At 40.1% G+C, this 16,462-nt stretch overlaps 1 protein-coding gene across 2 annotated transcripts in view; it reads left to right on the plus strand.

The window, feature by feature from the left end:
- afap1l2 (actin filament associated protein 1-like 2) overlaps positions 1–16,462 on the plus strand; it is a 202,893-nt gene that overhangs the window by 108,824 nt on the left and 77,607 nt on the right. For both annotated transcript variants that reach the window (XM_052027737.1, XM_052027738.1), the window contains one exon: positions 5,903–5,983. In XM_052027737.1, the coding sequence (XP_051883697.1) occupies positions 5,903–5,983 (81 nt within the window). The remainder of the gene's footprint in view (positions 1–5,902; positions 5,984–16,462) is intronic.

The raw sequence follows: 16,462 nt of genomic DNA on the forward strand, positions 1-16,462 counted from the left end.
ATGATTAGAAACTGTGGACAAGTATAACTTACAAATTAGTGAGTTATTTTACTTATTTTTCAACTTTTAAAAATAGTAAGTATCCTTAAAAGTTAAAGTGTCACTGACCTGGTCATGTTGGTTAAATGGATGCCTGTAAATAGGATTACAGATGGTTAAGTGATTCAATTTCTATTCAACTTCTAAGAATGAAGGACTTCTTATGTTTCATTACAAGTTTGTGTTTTACACTTAAGGTCTTCTGTGCCCCTGGTGCACTAGTGCAAGGAGAAACCCCGACATCTGCAGATACATACAATAATGTGTAATACATGTCTGGACCCTACTTTCATAATGTTCAATGATACCTGTGTGATCCAACGCTCCTTCAGCCACTCATGCCTGTGGTATCATCTATGAAATTTGCTTTAGTGTGCCTTAAAGGGAACTTCCCTGAGGAAGTTCCCAGGATGGTGCTGGGAAGGAATTCAAGTAGGTTCCCCTAAAGTAATTTACTTATGACTTTTGCCTCAGGTTCCCCACACTGTTTCCCTATCTGCTGTCACATCCCCTCGAGCTTGAGGGCCTTGCCTGACTCACCCACCAAACCAATCACCCGCCACTCACTTCCCAACACCCTCTAAAAGAATTGTCTCGTAAATGGTCTACAGATAAAATGTTTATTGGCCTATCACTTTATGACTGATTAAAGAGTTGCAGGAGGAAACCAATGTCGGAATATTTGCCAGCATTGCCAGTAATTAGATGCCCTTGCTGTTTTTTTGCTGGGTCATTACACCTCACCTATTACTTCCCCAAAAAATGTCAATGTGATAATGGTCCTGATTATGCGGTTATAATGATGATGAATGATTAGTAGTCATAGTCCATTTCAGCAATTCTGGCATTTCGACATAAGTTCAATGCAGAATCCCAAAATTGTAGCCCTCCCCACCACAATTTGATGAGTTTGTGTATTTACAATGAACCACACTATAATAACATGGTCTGAAAATTTCTTGTTTTGCTGCATGAAATCCAAGTGAGTTTTTAATAGTTTACCAAACTATAATTACTACTTAGCAGATTTTCTGGCCCTGATAACCTAATTTCATGCATGCAAATTGTAGTGTCTTCCACTAAATATTTATGAATACTATCCACTTTACAATGATATATATTTAATTGCTAAGTTTTTTTATGAGATTTCACTGCGTGAGTGCCAATTTTTATTTCATGTTCTGCAAAATGTTTAAAATGGTAGCTAAAAAGGTTGTTTTTCCTGTTTTTGGTTTGTTATTTGTGACAATTCTTCAATGTGATTGGTTGTTCAGCTTGGCTGATAATATCATTGTTGCTGAGATACTTGACAGTAACCTTCAAGGAGAAAGGAGAAGGCCATGCCACAAAGATTGTTAGGCATTGATGGCAGCTTCCTTCAAGATCAATAACCAGTGCTGCCACTTCACTACTAACCCAGGCTAGTGTCATTCTTCACACTGCCCCTCATCAACCTTCAATGGCATCTCAATCTTCAGTATATGCAAGAATTTCATCCCAATTTCTTCACAATGAAGCACTTTTCTTAGTGCAGCATTGGATGCCTTTTGTTGTCCGATCTTATTTACACTATGGAATTTAGATTCTTTTTGGTATTTTGAGCCTGATTTCATTTCCAGCAGGATATGCCCAATGGTTTCTCATACTATCAGCTTGCTTTAGTCTCTAGAAGAAGAAAATGGAACTCTTTTTACCTGTTAACTTTCAAGGTTAGAGTAATAACTTTGCTGCTGATTGCAGTGGTATTGGAATAACAATAATCTCTTGAGAACCCTTGCTAAACATCATTTAAGTGAGTCTGAATGTTGATCTGAAATTTTGTCTTACTTCAGAAAAACAAAAGTCAATAAGAAGTAGGAGCAGGAGTTGGCCATTTAGCCCTTCAAGCCTTCTCCTCCATTCATCGAAATCATGGCTGATTTTTCTCCCCGGATGCCATTTCCTGCACTATCCCCACATCCCTTGATTTCCTTCATATCCAGAAATCAATCTCGGTTTTGAATGAACTTAATGACTGAGCTTGCAGAGCCATCCGTGGTAGAGGATTCAAAAGAATACGTCACCACCCTCTGCATGAAGAAGTTTCTCCTCAGCTCAGTCCTAAACTGTCGTATTCTGAAACTGTGTCACTTGGTTCTAAACTCCTCAGCCAGGGAAACATCCTCCTCACATCCAACCTGTCAAACCTTCTAAGGCTTTTGTATATTTCGATGAGATTTTCTCTCATTCCTCTAAAATGTAGAGAATACATGCCTAGTCCACTCAATCCCTCGTCAAACAACAAACTCACCAGCCCCGAAAGAAGTCCAGTGAATCTTCACTACACACCCATTATCTCACCACAAGGCCTCATATAACTACAGTAAGCTATCTTTATTCCTGTACTTAAATCCTCTTCCAATGAGGTCCAACCTTCCACTTGCCTTCTTAATCATGTCTTCTGAGGAAAGGTTGAGCGAGCTAGGGCTTTTCTCTTTGGAGCTACACAGGATGAGAGGCGACTTGATAGAGGTGTATAAGATTATGAGGGGGATAGATAGAGTGGACAGCCAGCACCTTTTCCCCAGGGTGGCAAGAGCCAATACCAGAGAACATCTGTTTAAGGTCAGAGGAGGAATGTTCAGGGGAGATGTCAGAGGTAGGTTCTTTACACAGAGAGTGGTCGGTGCCTGGAACGCACTGCTGGGGGTGGTTGTAGAGGCTGATACAATAGGGACATTTAAAAGGCTCTTAGATAGGCACATGGAAGTAAGAAAAATGGAGGGTTATGCGCTATGCAGGAGGGAAGGGTTAGATTGATCATGGAAGGGGTGTTCATATAGTTCGGCACAACATCGTGGGCTGAAGGGCCTGTACTGTGCTGTACTGTTCTATGTTCTGTGCACCTATATGCTGGCTTTCAGTGACATGTGCACAGGGAGTATAGATCCCTTTGAAAATCAACATTCCCTAATCTCTCAACATCTAAAAAGTATCTTACTTTTCAGTTTTATACACAAAAGTGGATAACCTACCATATTCCCTCCCTCCACCTCCCACTGAGGCACCTTGTAGTGTGTTGTATACTGATGTAATGCTAGTTATTGTGTTCCAGGAGAACATATAATGGATGATGGAGGAAAGATACACTGTCTTTGGAGGCGGTGCAGAGGAGGTTCACCAGGTTGCTTCCGGAGATGAGGGGGTTAGCCTATAAGGAGAGATTGAGTCGCCTGGGACTATACTTGCTGGAATTCAGAAGAATGAGAGGGAATCTTATAGAGACATATAAAATTATGAAAGGGACAGATAAGACAGGCAGGAAGGTTGTTTCCACTGATGGGTGAGACTAGAACTGGGGAACATAGCCTCAAGATTCAGGGGAATCGATTTAGGACAGAGATGAAGAGAACCTGCTTTTCCCAGAGAGTAGTGAATCTGTGGAATTCTCTGCCCAGGGAAGCAGTAGAGGCTACCTCATTAAATATATTTAAGAGACAGTAAGATAGATTTTTGCATAGTAGGGGAATTAAGGGTTATGGGGAAGAGGCTGGTAGGTGGAGCTGAGTCCACGGCCAGATCAGCCATGATCTTATTAAATGGCGGAGCAGGCTCAACGGGCCAGATGGCCTACTCCTGCTCCTATTTCTTACGTTTTTCTGTTCTTATGATATAGGGCCATAGAGTCATACAGTACAGAAGCAGGCCCATTGGCCTCCCACCTCCATGCCATCCATCAAATAAAAAGTGAAAGTGAACTGGCAGAATATAACCTGAAGCTGAAAAATGTGAGATGAAGCAAAGGATGAACATTTAGTTTAGATAAACTGCCAGCTGTTTTTAGTTGATGTTACGAACCAGCAACAAAAGAAACACACTGAGTCATGATTCAGTGTTTAAAACTACTTTATTAATAACTACTTATGATAATAAGAAAAATAAAAGTAAAAATGTTAGAATGTTAGAAGTAGAAATGTTAAACCTTGAACATTAACCCCAAAACCAAACTCGTCGTGTGTGTGTGTGTGTGTGTGTGTGTGTGTGTGTGTGTGTGGCAAAGTCCCAAACTCCAAGTCCAGGAATGGTTATTAAAGTTCAGTTCAGCAAGCCATAAGATGAAACATGAGCAAAGGCTTCTTCAACAACCACCGTTGTCTGAAGATAAAACGTAGATGTAGAGAGAACATAGAGGGAGTAATTACGAAATCCAAATGTCCCACGATGGAACCCAAACGACACTTCAATGTTTACTCAGTAGTGACTTCCTCACCCCGAAAAGCATCCGAATCGTGGTCGTCCACACAAGTACCTGTTTCCCTCTACAGGTCAGCAACAAAGTGAACTCCACTGGATTTCTCCCAATTTCCATACGTGGATTGTAGTAACAGACACAGTTATTGTTTCTCATCCATCGATAGAGAAAGCTAGCAGGCTGGTGTCTCTCTCTCTCTCTTTTCTCTCTCTCTCCTCTGACTGACTTCGACTGACTTCTTCAACAACGTCATTACGTCCTTTATCTTCTGTTGACATAAGCACGCCCCACACACACACACACACACACACACACACACACACACACACACACACCACTATGCTCCATCTTAAAGGGACATTCACCTAGTCCGTAACATTGACTATAAATAATGTTTGAACATGCAAATTATTTTTTATGGGATAAAAATATATCTTTGATCATTAGCACTAAGTGGATATGAGAATCTCAGCTGTTAGTTGTATTTGTATCATCACCTTAGGTCCATCCACAAACTCATGGAAAGTGAAACTAAGTGAAGCAAATTCCAAATGAAAGGCTTCAGCTTTTAAGTATGTGCAGTGAAGGTGTTGCCCACTCATTGGGTCATTTCACACCAAATCATTTAACAGTTATTACTCTTAAAAGAGCACTGAATGGAGTAGGTATTATGAACATGAGAAATATGCAAGAACTGAATACAATCATTCACATTGTTTTCCTGGTGATACTAAATATCAGCTACACTAAAAGCTGCTTCCAATATTTTGATCCAAATTTCTAATGTGCACTGAAAGAGCAAGAATGTGCCCCACACTGAGATAAATTCAGAAAAAATAACATTTATATTATGGCTTATGACATCTGTCAGAGATTTTTCAATAGCCTCATATTAATTAAATATTTTTCATGTAGTGTGTGTTGTGCAGGCAAAGGTGGAGGCTATATAGCATAACAGTGTTCCACAAGTGACACCTAGATAAATGAGTGGTAATGTTGGCTGAGGGAAGAATTATGGAGCCGGGAATCTAGGAGTACTTTTGCAAATAGTGTTTTGGGGATTTTCCTATGATTAAGTTGTGGAATGGTGATTGAACCTGCAATCTCCTGACATGAGAGAGGAACACCATCTCAAAGGGAATCAAAAATTTCAGCTGAGGCATCACATGTAAGACGGCAGGGCAGGGCTGTCAGAAAGGTATGGTGACTAGTGCCAGTCTAATGACTGTGTGTCATGTCTGTCTGTAGAGACTGCAAATCATACTATTCAAACATTGCTAAATGATACATCATGATGAGTTCTATCAGTCTGGACCTGTCTATATCGTGATTTTGAAATAGATCACAAATGGTAATTGCTCTGTTTATGAAATGTTTTGAAAGAATCTCCTTTGCACGTTTAGGATCATAATCAGGGTCAGAGGTTGTTTAATGCTGGGACTTGATTGACAGAAACATATAATCAAATAATTTGTCTATAATCTGTTGGAAAGAGTAGGTTAACAGTTCAAATGATATTTTCTTCCTCCATATGCACCTTCACAGTGCAATTATATTTATTTTTAATTTACATTTTAATATGCCTATTTCCCATTTGAAATGAAATGTTTAATTTATCACTTAAATTTACAGCTGGCGAAGAAGAGTATATCTACATGAACAAGGTTCTACTAGAAGAAACAACTGCAGCTGAGAAGAAGGCATCAGAGAAAGGTAAGTAGACCATTGGTAATCGTGCTTCACTATGAGAAGGCATTTGTATTTACAGTTTTCTATCTTTCTTCCGTTAGAAGGTTATCTTAAAGATTAAAACACTTTGAACATTGTGCCATTAACATTGATCTATTGGCTGGTTGAGGATGTGAGACAGCTACCAAAGCATGGCACACAGCACATCTAGTAAGGAACAAAATGTTGCAAGGGACTTCTACCTTGCTGAAAACAGAAGTCTACATTGCAATGAATCAGAATGGATTGAGATCTGAGACAATAGTTGCTGACAGGTGTCACCGTGAAGATGGGTAAGAGAGATATGAAAGGTACCACTTGAATACAAGTTCTCTTTTCTTAAGGGATTAATTTTATCTCTGGGAGTAGCTAGAGAGTGAAGAATATGCTGATGTTCAGTGCCTTCACTTGGTGAACACACTGTGCACTTGGAGATGCTGGCAGCAGTTCATACAACTTCTCATTAGCTGTGTCTCTCAAGTGCTGTCTGTGAAGACTTCCCATATTCCCCACCACCTATAGTGACATCCTTGGGGGGGGGGGGAGGGATAAGCAGCTGGTCCTTTTTTAGTGGCTGTAAAATTACAGCTGACAATGGAAATTCGGAATCAAGTCAACCCTCTATGGCAGATTAGATACAATGGCACTCTATGGTCTTCCAGATTCACTAATCGAGTGAACAAATGGAATCTGGAGGCTGGGACTTTCACCAGGATTTTCACCCTTTCCAATGGCTCTGGGCAATGCTGCAAGGCAATGATTTAGCAGAGAATGTCTCCTTATTTAGATTATCTTTAATTTTAGTTTGTTAAACTGTAACAGTATATCCCAATGTTGATTCTTGCCAATCTGCATAATGGTTAAAGTGCATTCCTAAGACCACATGCTCCTAGGGCCAGACAAAGAGAATCCCTTGGATTGATTTCTCATGAGCTCAATATGAAAACCCTTAAATATAGTAATAGTTTTCTGTTTGTGCAAAATAGTCAGTTCTGTTAAATCAAATGGACATATCTAAGGATGTGTAATGGTTCCTCAGGGGTACAGTCCAGTTAAGAAATTTGTAGGTTTTGTATTGGCCTTTTTGAATCATTTTGTAATCTGGTGGAGTAGGGTTATTGCTCCTGCTTTAGAGATGTTTGGCAAAGCCAAATTTATAGTAGTTTGCTATGTTGGCTTGTATCACTTGATGGCACACTTTACTGTGAATAAGAAAGACGTGAGTTGAAGTCAAACTTAAAATATGGTATGGCACCGCAACACAGTGTTGAGGGGAAGCAACACTATGGGAACACATTAATGGGGAAGAGAACAGTGGTGGACTGCATTGGTGGGGGGCACATTGCTGAAAGAAAGTGGTGCTTTAGATACACAGAGAGAAGGTGGGTGCTGTGGGACGATGGTTCCGAGGGAAGGCAGTGCTGTCGAGGTACAGTACTGAGGGAGCATGGTGCTGTGGGATTCTGGTGCTGTGAGATTCTGGTGCTGAAGGCGTGCTATAGCCAAACAGCAGCTTGCTGAGGAAGTGCTGTGTTAAGGAAATGCCTAACTGTCAAATGTACTGTTATCTAGACAGATGTTAAGGCCCTGTCCATCCTTTCTTATGACTGAGTTGGATGCTAAAGTTCTACCAGGAACAGAAGTCCAGAATTGTCCTTTATATTGTTGCGTCTCTCCATTGCACAGTCAATTATAATTTCTGCTAATGATGAGTGTAAAAGCTGCATTATTACTAACAATTTTGAATTATTAACTTTTCATTAATGGTTAACTTTTTACAATTCTCTCTTACAAAATCAAATAGAGGAGATTACTTGATACATATTGATTAATCTCATCACAACAAATGCAATTACTGCATACTGTATAATGTAGTTATTAACTGTAATATTTCTAACATAGTCTACAAACTTGAAAGATCTTAAATTTTACCAATTTTGTGATGTAATTAATCAGAGCATTTCCATCATCTACGTATAAGAGTAATACAAATGGCCTGAAGTTGACTGTGTCAGCACCTCATTAGGTTGGAACATGGGTGTATTGGGAAAGACAAACTTTATAAAATTATGCCTGCTGATGATGGCTCTCAGAAATTTGAAAAACTCATTCAGAAACAAAATAATTAATAGACATTATACCAAAAGACTACAAGCAAGTAGATTTCTTCTTCAAGGTTACTGTTCTGCTGGGTTAAGATGCACAGCTTATCAAAGTTAAATTAGAATGTACTGATCATTCTTTTTTTTGAGTTGGGGCCTCAGGAAGTATATGTGTGGTCATTATATAATCCCACTTTCATTGGCGGAAGAATCCCAGCTTTTGCAAAGGCTTTCATCTACATGCAACAAGCAGATGTTTGGCACTGATTAAGAAGTGCTCATATAATGTGGCCACAGTCTCTTCTTTTGCATTACTGTTTAAGGCAGGCCAACAACCACTTTTTTGCAACTCTGTCATTCTGGTTTGATTGTGCAAAAATGCTTCCTTCAGAATGACTTGAAATCTGTTAGAAAAAAACCCCGATGATGACAATACTCCAGCTGCAGACTCAACCATTGTATCAGGACAATAAATACTGATATAATTGTTGTGGTTTTGCTTTTTACTGGAAAATACTTCTGCTTAGGCAAACTCCAATGATTGCCAAGGAACAAGAAGCAAAGCAGACAACTGTCAACTTTGCGGTTGCTGGCAAACGAGTTTCAGTTCCGCCCAGGTGAAATCGTCAACTAAATTAGCTATAAAATGACAATCTTCTCAAGGAATACTTAACATTACATTGAATGTAAAATAGCAGTATTTGAAGCAGTAGCTATATTGAAAATTCAGAGCTAACTCATTTCCTCCCCTTCATTTTGTTTTTATTCCCAGTGTTACAAACTCAAGGCTTCTCCAGTTGGAACTGCAGGACTAGGCCTCAGGGTCTTGTTCACTCAGCTGTGGTGCTTGAGGCCTGTGAATGAGAGGCTTGAGGATTTATGCTCCAGCTGGGGATCAGATCTTTGAAGGCAATGAGAAGTACCATATTATTGATGACTGACATAGCCCTCTTTTGGTCAGTGAAAGCACTAAGTAATAGTACCAAGTAAAATAAAGTACAAGATAAATCACCTATCATCATGTGTATACTTTCAGGAGAGCAGTACAGGATTTAAGTCATATATAGAGTTGCTTTGTGTTATTTGGATTGAGATAAATTACATTTGTTTTACCCATATTTAAATTTTTAAGATGAATTCGTTCTTTCTTGGGGGAAATTTTGCTGGAGTATTTCTCTTTCAAGGAAGATTTTATTCCTTAAGAATTTATTGAAGCCACTAACAATAAGTTTAATCTCCTGACATGTAATCTGTTTGACCAGAACGCAGTCCCATTGTTGAAATATCATGTTTAGATCAGAAATTTCCTCGGAACAGGAACTAGTGTATCTCAGCAATGTGCTGTATGTCAGAATGAAAGACAAAATGGATGCTGTGGTGTATCAAGGTCTCCGAGCCGAAGTTAGTGGGTTTTGAATTATATAAACTCAGGGAGATACCACCAGCTTCAGCACTTGTTGATTCTTGAATGAAGAATAACAACAACTTTATGCTTGCATCACATGTATCATGATGGCTTTTTAAATTGGTAACTTAATTTATTATTGTCACATGTACCGAGCTACAGTGAAAAGCTTTGTTTTGCATGCCATTCGTACAGACCATTTCATCACATCAGTAATTCAAGGTAGTACAAAGGAAAACAATAACAGAATGCAGAATAAAGTGTTATAGTCACAGAGAAAGTGCAGTGCAGGCAGACAATAAGGTGCAAGGCCATAGTGAGGTAGATTGTGAGGTCAAGAGTCCATCTTTTCATACTAGAGGACCATTCACTAGTCTTATAACAATGGGATAGAAGCTGTCCTTGAGCCTGGTGATACATGTTTTCAGGCTTTTGAATCTTCTGCCCGACGGGAGGGGGGTTAAAGAGAGAATGTCCGAGGTGGGTGGGATCTCTGATTATGTTGGCTGCTTTACCGAGGCAGCGAGAAGTGTAGACAGAGTCCATGGAGGGGAGGCTGGTTTCTGTGATGTGCTGAACTATGTCACTCTTCCCCTTGACGACTTTCATTCATTAATAGCTTCCTAGTTTTAACAGTCTTTCCACCACAACTTCTTTTGGCTGGTTATGTGATAGACCAACATTTCTGACTATACGTTCTGCAGTGCTTTGTGGTAGAGAATTCTGTGAACCCATTTAGCTCTTCTGAAAGTGCTGACTAACCAGATGCCAAACACATGGAGAGAACAGACAAGAGCAGGATCTTTGCTTTTTGTTCTAGACCGTAGTTGAAGAGTAATAATGATGCTGTCTTAATTCACATCAGTCCAATTTTCCTTGGATTTTCTAGTCTCAGCAGTTCATTGCTTATTAAGCACCATTCCTTTGATCTTGGATTGACTTAGGCAATTAGCAATTTTACCCAGAGCAGATTGTGCCAGTGATCTTTTCCAGATGAAATGGTGACTATCACAGAATTGGACTGGGCATTCCCTGTAGTGATTTACTATGATGGATCAGACACATTGGCAATGACATCACCAGATCTTTTGTCCTCTACCAACTGAAATTTGATTTCCAACATTGGAGAGAAACTGTTGTATGACAGTCACAAAAAAAACGAACACAACTGCTGAAGCTTGCCAGTGAGGTGTGAATTAAAGGCTTTCCATTCCTGTATTGCACACAGTATCTACCTGCTTTATTTTGCAGTGTTCAAGTTATTGCAAACTCAAACTGGCGATGATTGCAACCTTTTTATTTTATGCATCCCAGTGCAGATGATGTGATCTCTTTCTCATGAATTATCCTGCATCTCAGAGTGGTGTTGGATCCCAAGAGCCCGAGACTCCATCGGGGCACGTGATTACATGGGGGGAGGCCACACTCATCAAAGGTGGCCATGTCCCCCATCCCTCATACTTATCCCTAACTCCATGACAGCCTTTTATGCAGCAGGTCTGTGACTGCCATGGAGTGTGGTCCTTTAAGGCCTGACAACTGTTCCAGTGATTGGTGCATGGCTGCATGTTTCCTGATGGGATTTATGAGCTTTTTCTGCAACTTATGTCAGTGAACATGCAGCTTGGGACTTACTGCTTCTTTCAGGTATGAAATACGATAGCATGCTTTCAGAGAATGGTTCATCCAAACCAGTGATTTTTGTTATTAAGGGGGACCCAGATTAGCACTAGTATTGAACATAGCAATGTTTTAATGCAGCCAGATGGTTCAAATCCAATTTCTAGGTGTGTGTTTATCTACTTAACCCTCCAGTAAGTTTCACACTTTATATCATTGCATGAAAGCATACAAAAATCTAAACCTGGGGCAAAATGTGTTCCAGATATCACAATCAGAGAAACGCAGAACAACATAAATTCCATTCCGATGTTTGCAAAGTTGACTTTCATAATTTCCCTGCATTGGTAACAGGCAATGTGACATCATCAGCTTTAGACAATGGTTGCTAGCAGCCATAAAAACAGCTTCCTCTCAGCAAATAAAAAAACCTGAATTCTTGCCACCAAAGTCTTAGCAACCAGTTAGTTGAATGGGTGACTCTATGAGTTAACACTTTGTCTTGTCACCTTTGGGAATTGGGTTCAAATCAAGTCCTAATTGACTGAATGAAGTTCTGCACTGTCTGCAGGTCACAAAGTTCCTACATGAAATGAGTTTGGGCTTTGTCAGTTTGATTCCTGCTGAGTGTTGGCCCACAGCCTAAAACTGGCACCAAGCTAGCAATTGCTTGTAGAATAAGTGCAAGGATGACTGGTGTGGGAAATGGAAACATCACACTGATGCAATGAAGAATAATAGTTCTTTTGAAGTTAGGACAAAGATGCATTGTTGGAATAGGATCAAGGCAAATTCACAGATAATTAAGCCATACCTGACCCTGGAATACTGGGTGCTTGCAAAAAGGAAATCTCTCCATTTCTCAATGCTGACATCCCTTTCTTGATTTCCAAAGTATTTGGAAAAATGTATTACTGTGTTTGGAACAGAATTCAATTTATGCAATAGAATTAATCTTGAGTTTCATTTCAACGTCCTTGGCTCAGTGATAATAGTCTGGCCTCATAATCAAAAAATGTTCCAGGGAAACACTTGAGTGTAGTACTCAGGGATAGCAGCACAGTCGGAAATGCCAGATTTGAATGTAATGTTAAACTGAGCCCCCATCCCCTCGCAAGTGGATATAAAAGATCCCATCCTATCATCTTAAAAGAACTTTCCAAATGACCTTTCCAAACAACCAAAGTCACTAATAATCAGTTTATGTGGTCTTGCCTTGTAGCTATGTTTGACCTTGCTATATTAATATTGCATGCTATGTTTCCTACAATAAAGAGAAAAACAGTGACTTCAGAAACAGTGGCTGTCAAGCATTTGAGCTTTGAAAGATGTTTGGCAGATGCAGGTTTTTTTTCTTTCATTCATATATTGTTAATAAAATAATTCTCCTTGGACGTCACAGAATTTTAGACTCCTTACCCATTTTGATTTAAGCAATGTATGCCAACTCTTTTAGGAAACTCTGCTTTCAATTCCTGAAAATGGGATCCATCTTTGCTGAACTTGGCAGCTGCAGAACTGTAAGGGTACGTTGTGATGAAAATACACTGAAGTTCAAATACCACTCTGGGGATTAGAAACATCTTGAAGGGAGCCAGGAACCTCATTATGTAACATGTTTGAAGTAATGTTAGAATTGAGTGATTGACAAAATTATTCTTTATTGCTGAACTGAAGCAATTTAGTCACTATCGTGGAGAGAGAATGCACTTAACCATTTTGGATGCAGACTCTTCTGAACTTCTGAAGGCTTCATGTAAAATATAAACATGGCTATTCTCTTGAAAGGTGTTGATAGAATATTATCTGAATTGTCTCTTAATGTTTTGATTTCTGCAATATTTTGTTCTTTCTTGAACTAAAATATTAGACAGAGGATCAAGAATATTAGTTAATGTGGAAAATATGGTCATGAAAACCACTAATAGTTTGCCTAATGACAAACTGCTGCCTTGCCAAAAAAGTATAGGTAAGAAAGATTGACTTGGACTTGTATAGCATTTCACAACCTCAGGACATCCCAAGTGATTAATAGTCAATGAAGTAATTTTGATGTATAATCACTGATGTGATCCAGGAAATGTGGTGGCCCTTTTGCTGAAAGCAACCTCCCACAAACGGCAAAATGATAATATCAGAATAATCTCTTTTTTTTCAGGGATAAATATTGAACCAGGGATAACTTCTCCAAACCAGTGCCCTTCAATCTCTTACTTCTACCTGGGAGAGTCCCAAGAACACGAGAAAATAGGAGCAGGGGTAGGCCTCTCGGCCCCTCAAACCTGCCGTTATTCAATATGATCACGGTTGATCTATGCTGGCCTCAACACCTCTTGTGTGCCAGTTGACAGTGATGACAGAGCCTTGATTTCATGGACTGTCAGAAAGATGGCGCCACTAACAGTGCAGTACTCAGTTCCACACTGGTATGCCAGACTACATTGCTGTGATCAAGCCTTTGGAGTGGGTTTTGAGCCTCATCTTTCACCCCAGAAGTAAAGGCGTTCCACCAAAGCCACAGCTGAAACTGTGGCAAGGGCCTTACGTCAACATAAACATTTTAATTACTAAATAACAAACCAAGTGGTGCTCGATCTGGCTTGCTGCCCAGGTCATCCGCATCAATGTATTCACCCTCTCCCCACACCCGTGCTATTCTTGATGTGTGGGTCCAGCTGAACTGGGCTATCTGATTCCACAGAACAGCAGGGATGTGTGGTGAGCTTCCAGCTAGTTGACAGCTGAGGACCCACCCCTGGGTGACCACACCTACCTGCAAGACTGGGGTCATCTCATCATCTCCTGTCAAAATCTCAGAGACTTTGTGAGAATATCTGGAACTGTTTAAAAACTATTTGTTTAATTCATAGAACATAGAAACCAGAACACGACAGCACAGTAGAGGGCCTTCGGCCCACAATGTTCTGCCGACATTTTATCCTGCTCTAAGATCTATCTAACCCTTCCCTCCCACATAGCCCCCTATTTTTCTATCATTCATGTATCTATCTAACAGTCTCCTAAATGTCCCTAATGTATCTGCCCCCACCACCTCTGCTGGCAGTGTGTTCCACGCACCCACCACTCTGTGTAAAAAAAAACTTACCCCTGACATCCCCCTTATACCTTGCTCCAGTCACCTTGAAATTATGTCCCCTCGTGTTATCCTTTAAATAATTTTTTTAAAATAATTTTACAAAATGAATACTACCTAATAATTAAAGTATTAAAATAAATAGAAAGAAGTTTATTTTAAATACTGAATAATTTCAGATGAATGGGTTCTCTGTTCCTCCGCGGGATTTTGCTGTTGGAGTGTGGTAGAGCTAGATTCCCTAATATGATGCTGAGGAATCTCAGCACATCCCGGCTTTATGACTGGATTCCATGAGTTGTCCAGTGACTGGGTGTGGTGCCATATGTGTGTGCAATACTGGGCTTATGACGGATCTGTGTTAAGTCTGGGACTTGCTTATTTATGAGTGGTTAAGGAACCAGGTTGCATATTTATCATTACATTTTTTAATTAAACGACAAGGTGTGTTGACGTTGCGATGGAGAATGTTGGAGGAACAGCTGCTGGTGCCACAGGGTGGTAGAACACGGAATCACACCTGTAGTCATGCACACTGCCAAGCTCCTCCGTGGGAAATATTTTCCTAGATATTTGTGGGTCGAGCAGGAATCAAGTACAGCATGGCTTACCTGACCAGAGTCTTGTCGACCTCCTCCCACTGAATTTTCCAGCATCTGGTTTCAGTTCTCTTCTACACTGTGAGCTCTTGGGCTCGGAAGCTCGTTACCTCAGAATATCCACGTGCTGCTTCAAGGAAGGAAAATGTGCCTTTGGCGCTGAACAGTTTCATCAGTCATTGCTAAAGGGATCTCCATGAGCTACCTGACTTGGCCAAAACTGATGGGCAGAACTGTTTCAAGGAAAGACTTCCATTTTTTGATGTTACAGATTTCTGTTAGCATGACGGAAGTGCATTGGAAGAGGTGGAGGTCCGCATCAGTGTTGTTTGTTTGCCAGACTAAAAATGTAGAGGAAATTAAAGGCATCAGTAAATCGGGTAAATATATTCTCTGTGACACATTGTCTAAGGCAAGCCTATGGCCTTTAGTTCATTTTACAGTACCAGAGCCAAGTTGATGGGCATGTAAGAGCAGTTAAGTTGTGGGGGAAACAAGGAGGATAATGGAACTGGTGGATTATTCTGCTGGAAGCTAACATGAGCTGACTGGTCTCTTCTGTACGGTAATAAGTACATAACATCCTTCACAGAAGCATTTATGTTTGGGAGCTATGAATTTTCATTAAGTGTACAAAGGATTATAGAACAAATGCAGACAGATGGAGGTAAGATACCGATCAGCCACAGTCATTGAATGGTGGAAGATGCTCAAGGACTTAATGGTCACTGATAGATATCTCATTCCTAATTATTGTTGCACCATACCAGAAATACTCACCCTCATGAGAAAATGCTTTGAATCAAAACTACTTCCTTGATGCATGCACAACTTTGAAAGGCTGTAGGATGAATACCAGATATCACTGCATGTGATCCTGGTACTTATAACTTCTTGGTACTACTTCTCTGCTCATAGACCTTGGCATCACAAAACACAGGGAATTTGGATACATTTGAACACAAGTCTCAAAATATAAACCCATCAACTCCTTTTGAAAAGAAAGTGGCTGGTGGAGAGGGGTGGGGGGGGGGGGTTAGTATTGCTGTTCCATGTTATTTCCTCTTGCTGTGGCCACTTACTAATCAATAGAGAATGTTCTGTTGATAGGACTACCTCTATTATTTGCCTTTGCAAACAGCAACATAAAATGCCAAAGGTCCTATCTTAGCTAAGAGGAGAGGATGTTGCTTGAGTGAGTGGCAAGGCAACAGTTCACAGTGAACAAAATAGAAGGGCATGGGGGTCTCTAAGTGGAGCAATGTTGATGGTAACATTTGATGTGGTGGATGTGAGAGTGAGCTCAAGAGAAACGAGTGAAGACAACCATTTTGCCTCAATGCAAGTGTTCCAGAGAGTAAACAACATTGTCAAAGAGTCCGGAGTGGACACAGAACAGAGAAACGTGGCCTCACATGAGAAGAGAAAAGTGATATTGTTGCTAGTGGTACTTGAGACATTTGGGTCATTGGTGAGTCTACTAGCACCACAAACTATTGATGAGAATTCGTTTGAGGATACAGTGAAAACTGTGAAGGCCATTTTGATCCAATGATGTCAGAGTCGTACAGTTTGACAAGTACAACTGGGCACCAGAGGAAATAGTCGGCAGATATGTAATTAAACTGAAGACATTAGCAAAAA

This window comes from Pristis pectinata, chromosome 12 (assembly GCF_009764475.1).
Source record: "Pristis pectinata isolate sPriPec2 chromosome 12, sPriPec2.1.pri, whole genome shotgun sequence".
NCBI classification, from domain to species: domain Eukaryota; kingdom Metazoa; phylum Chordata; class Chondrichthyes; order Rhinopristiformes; family Pristidae; genus Pristis; species Pristis pectinata.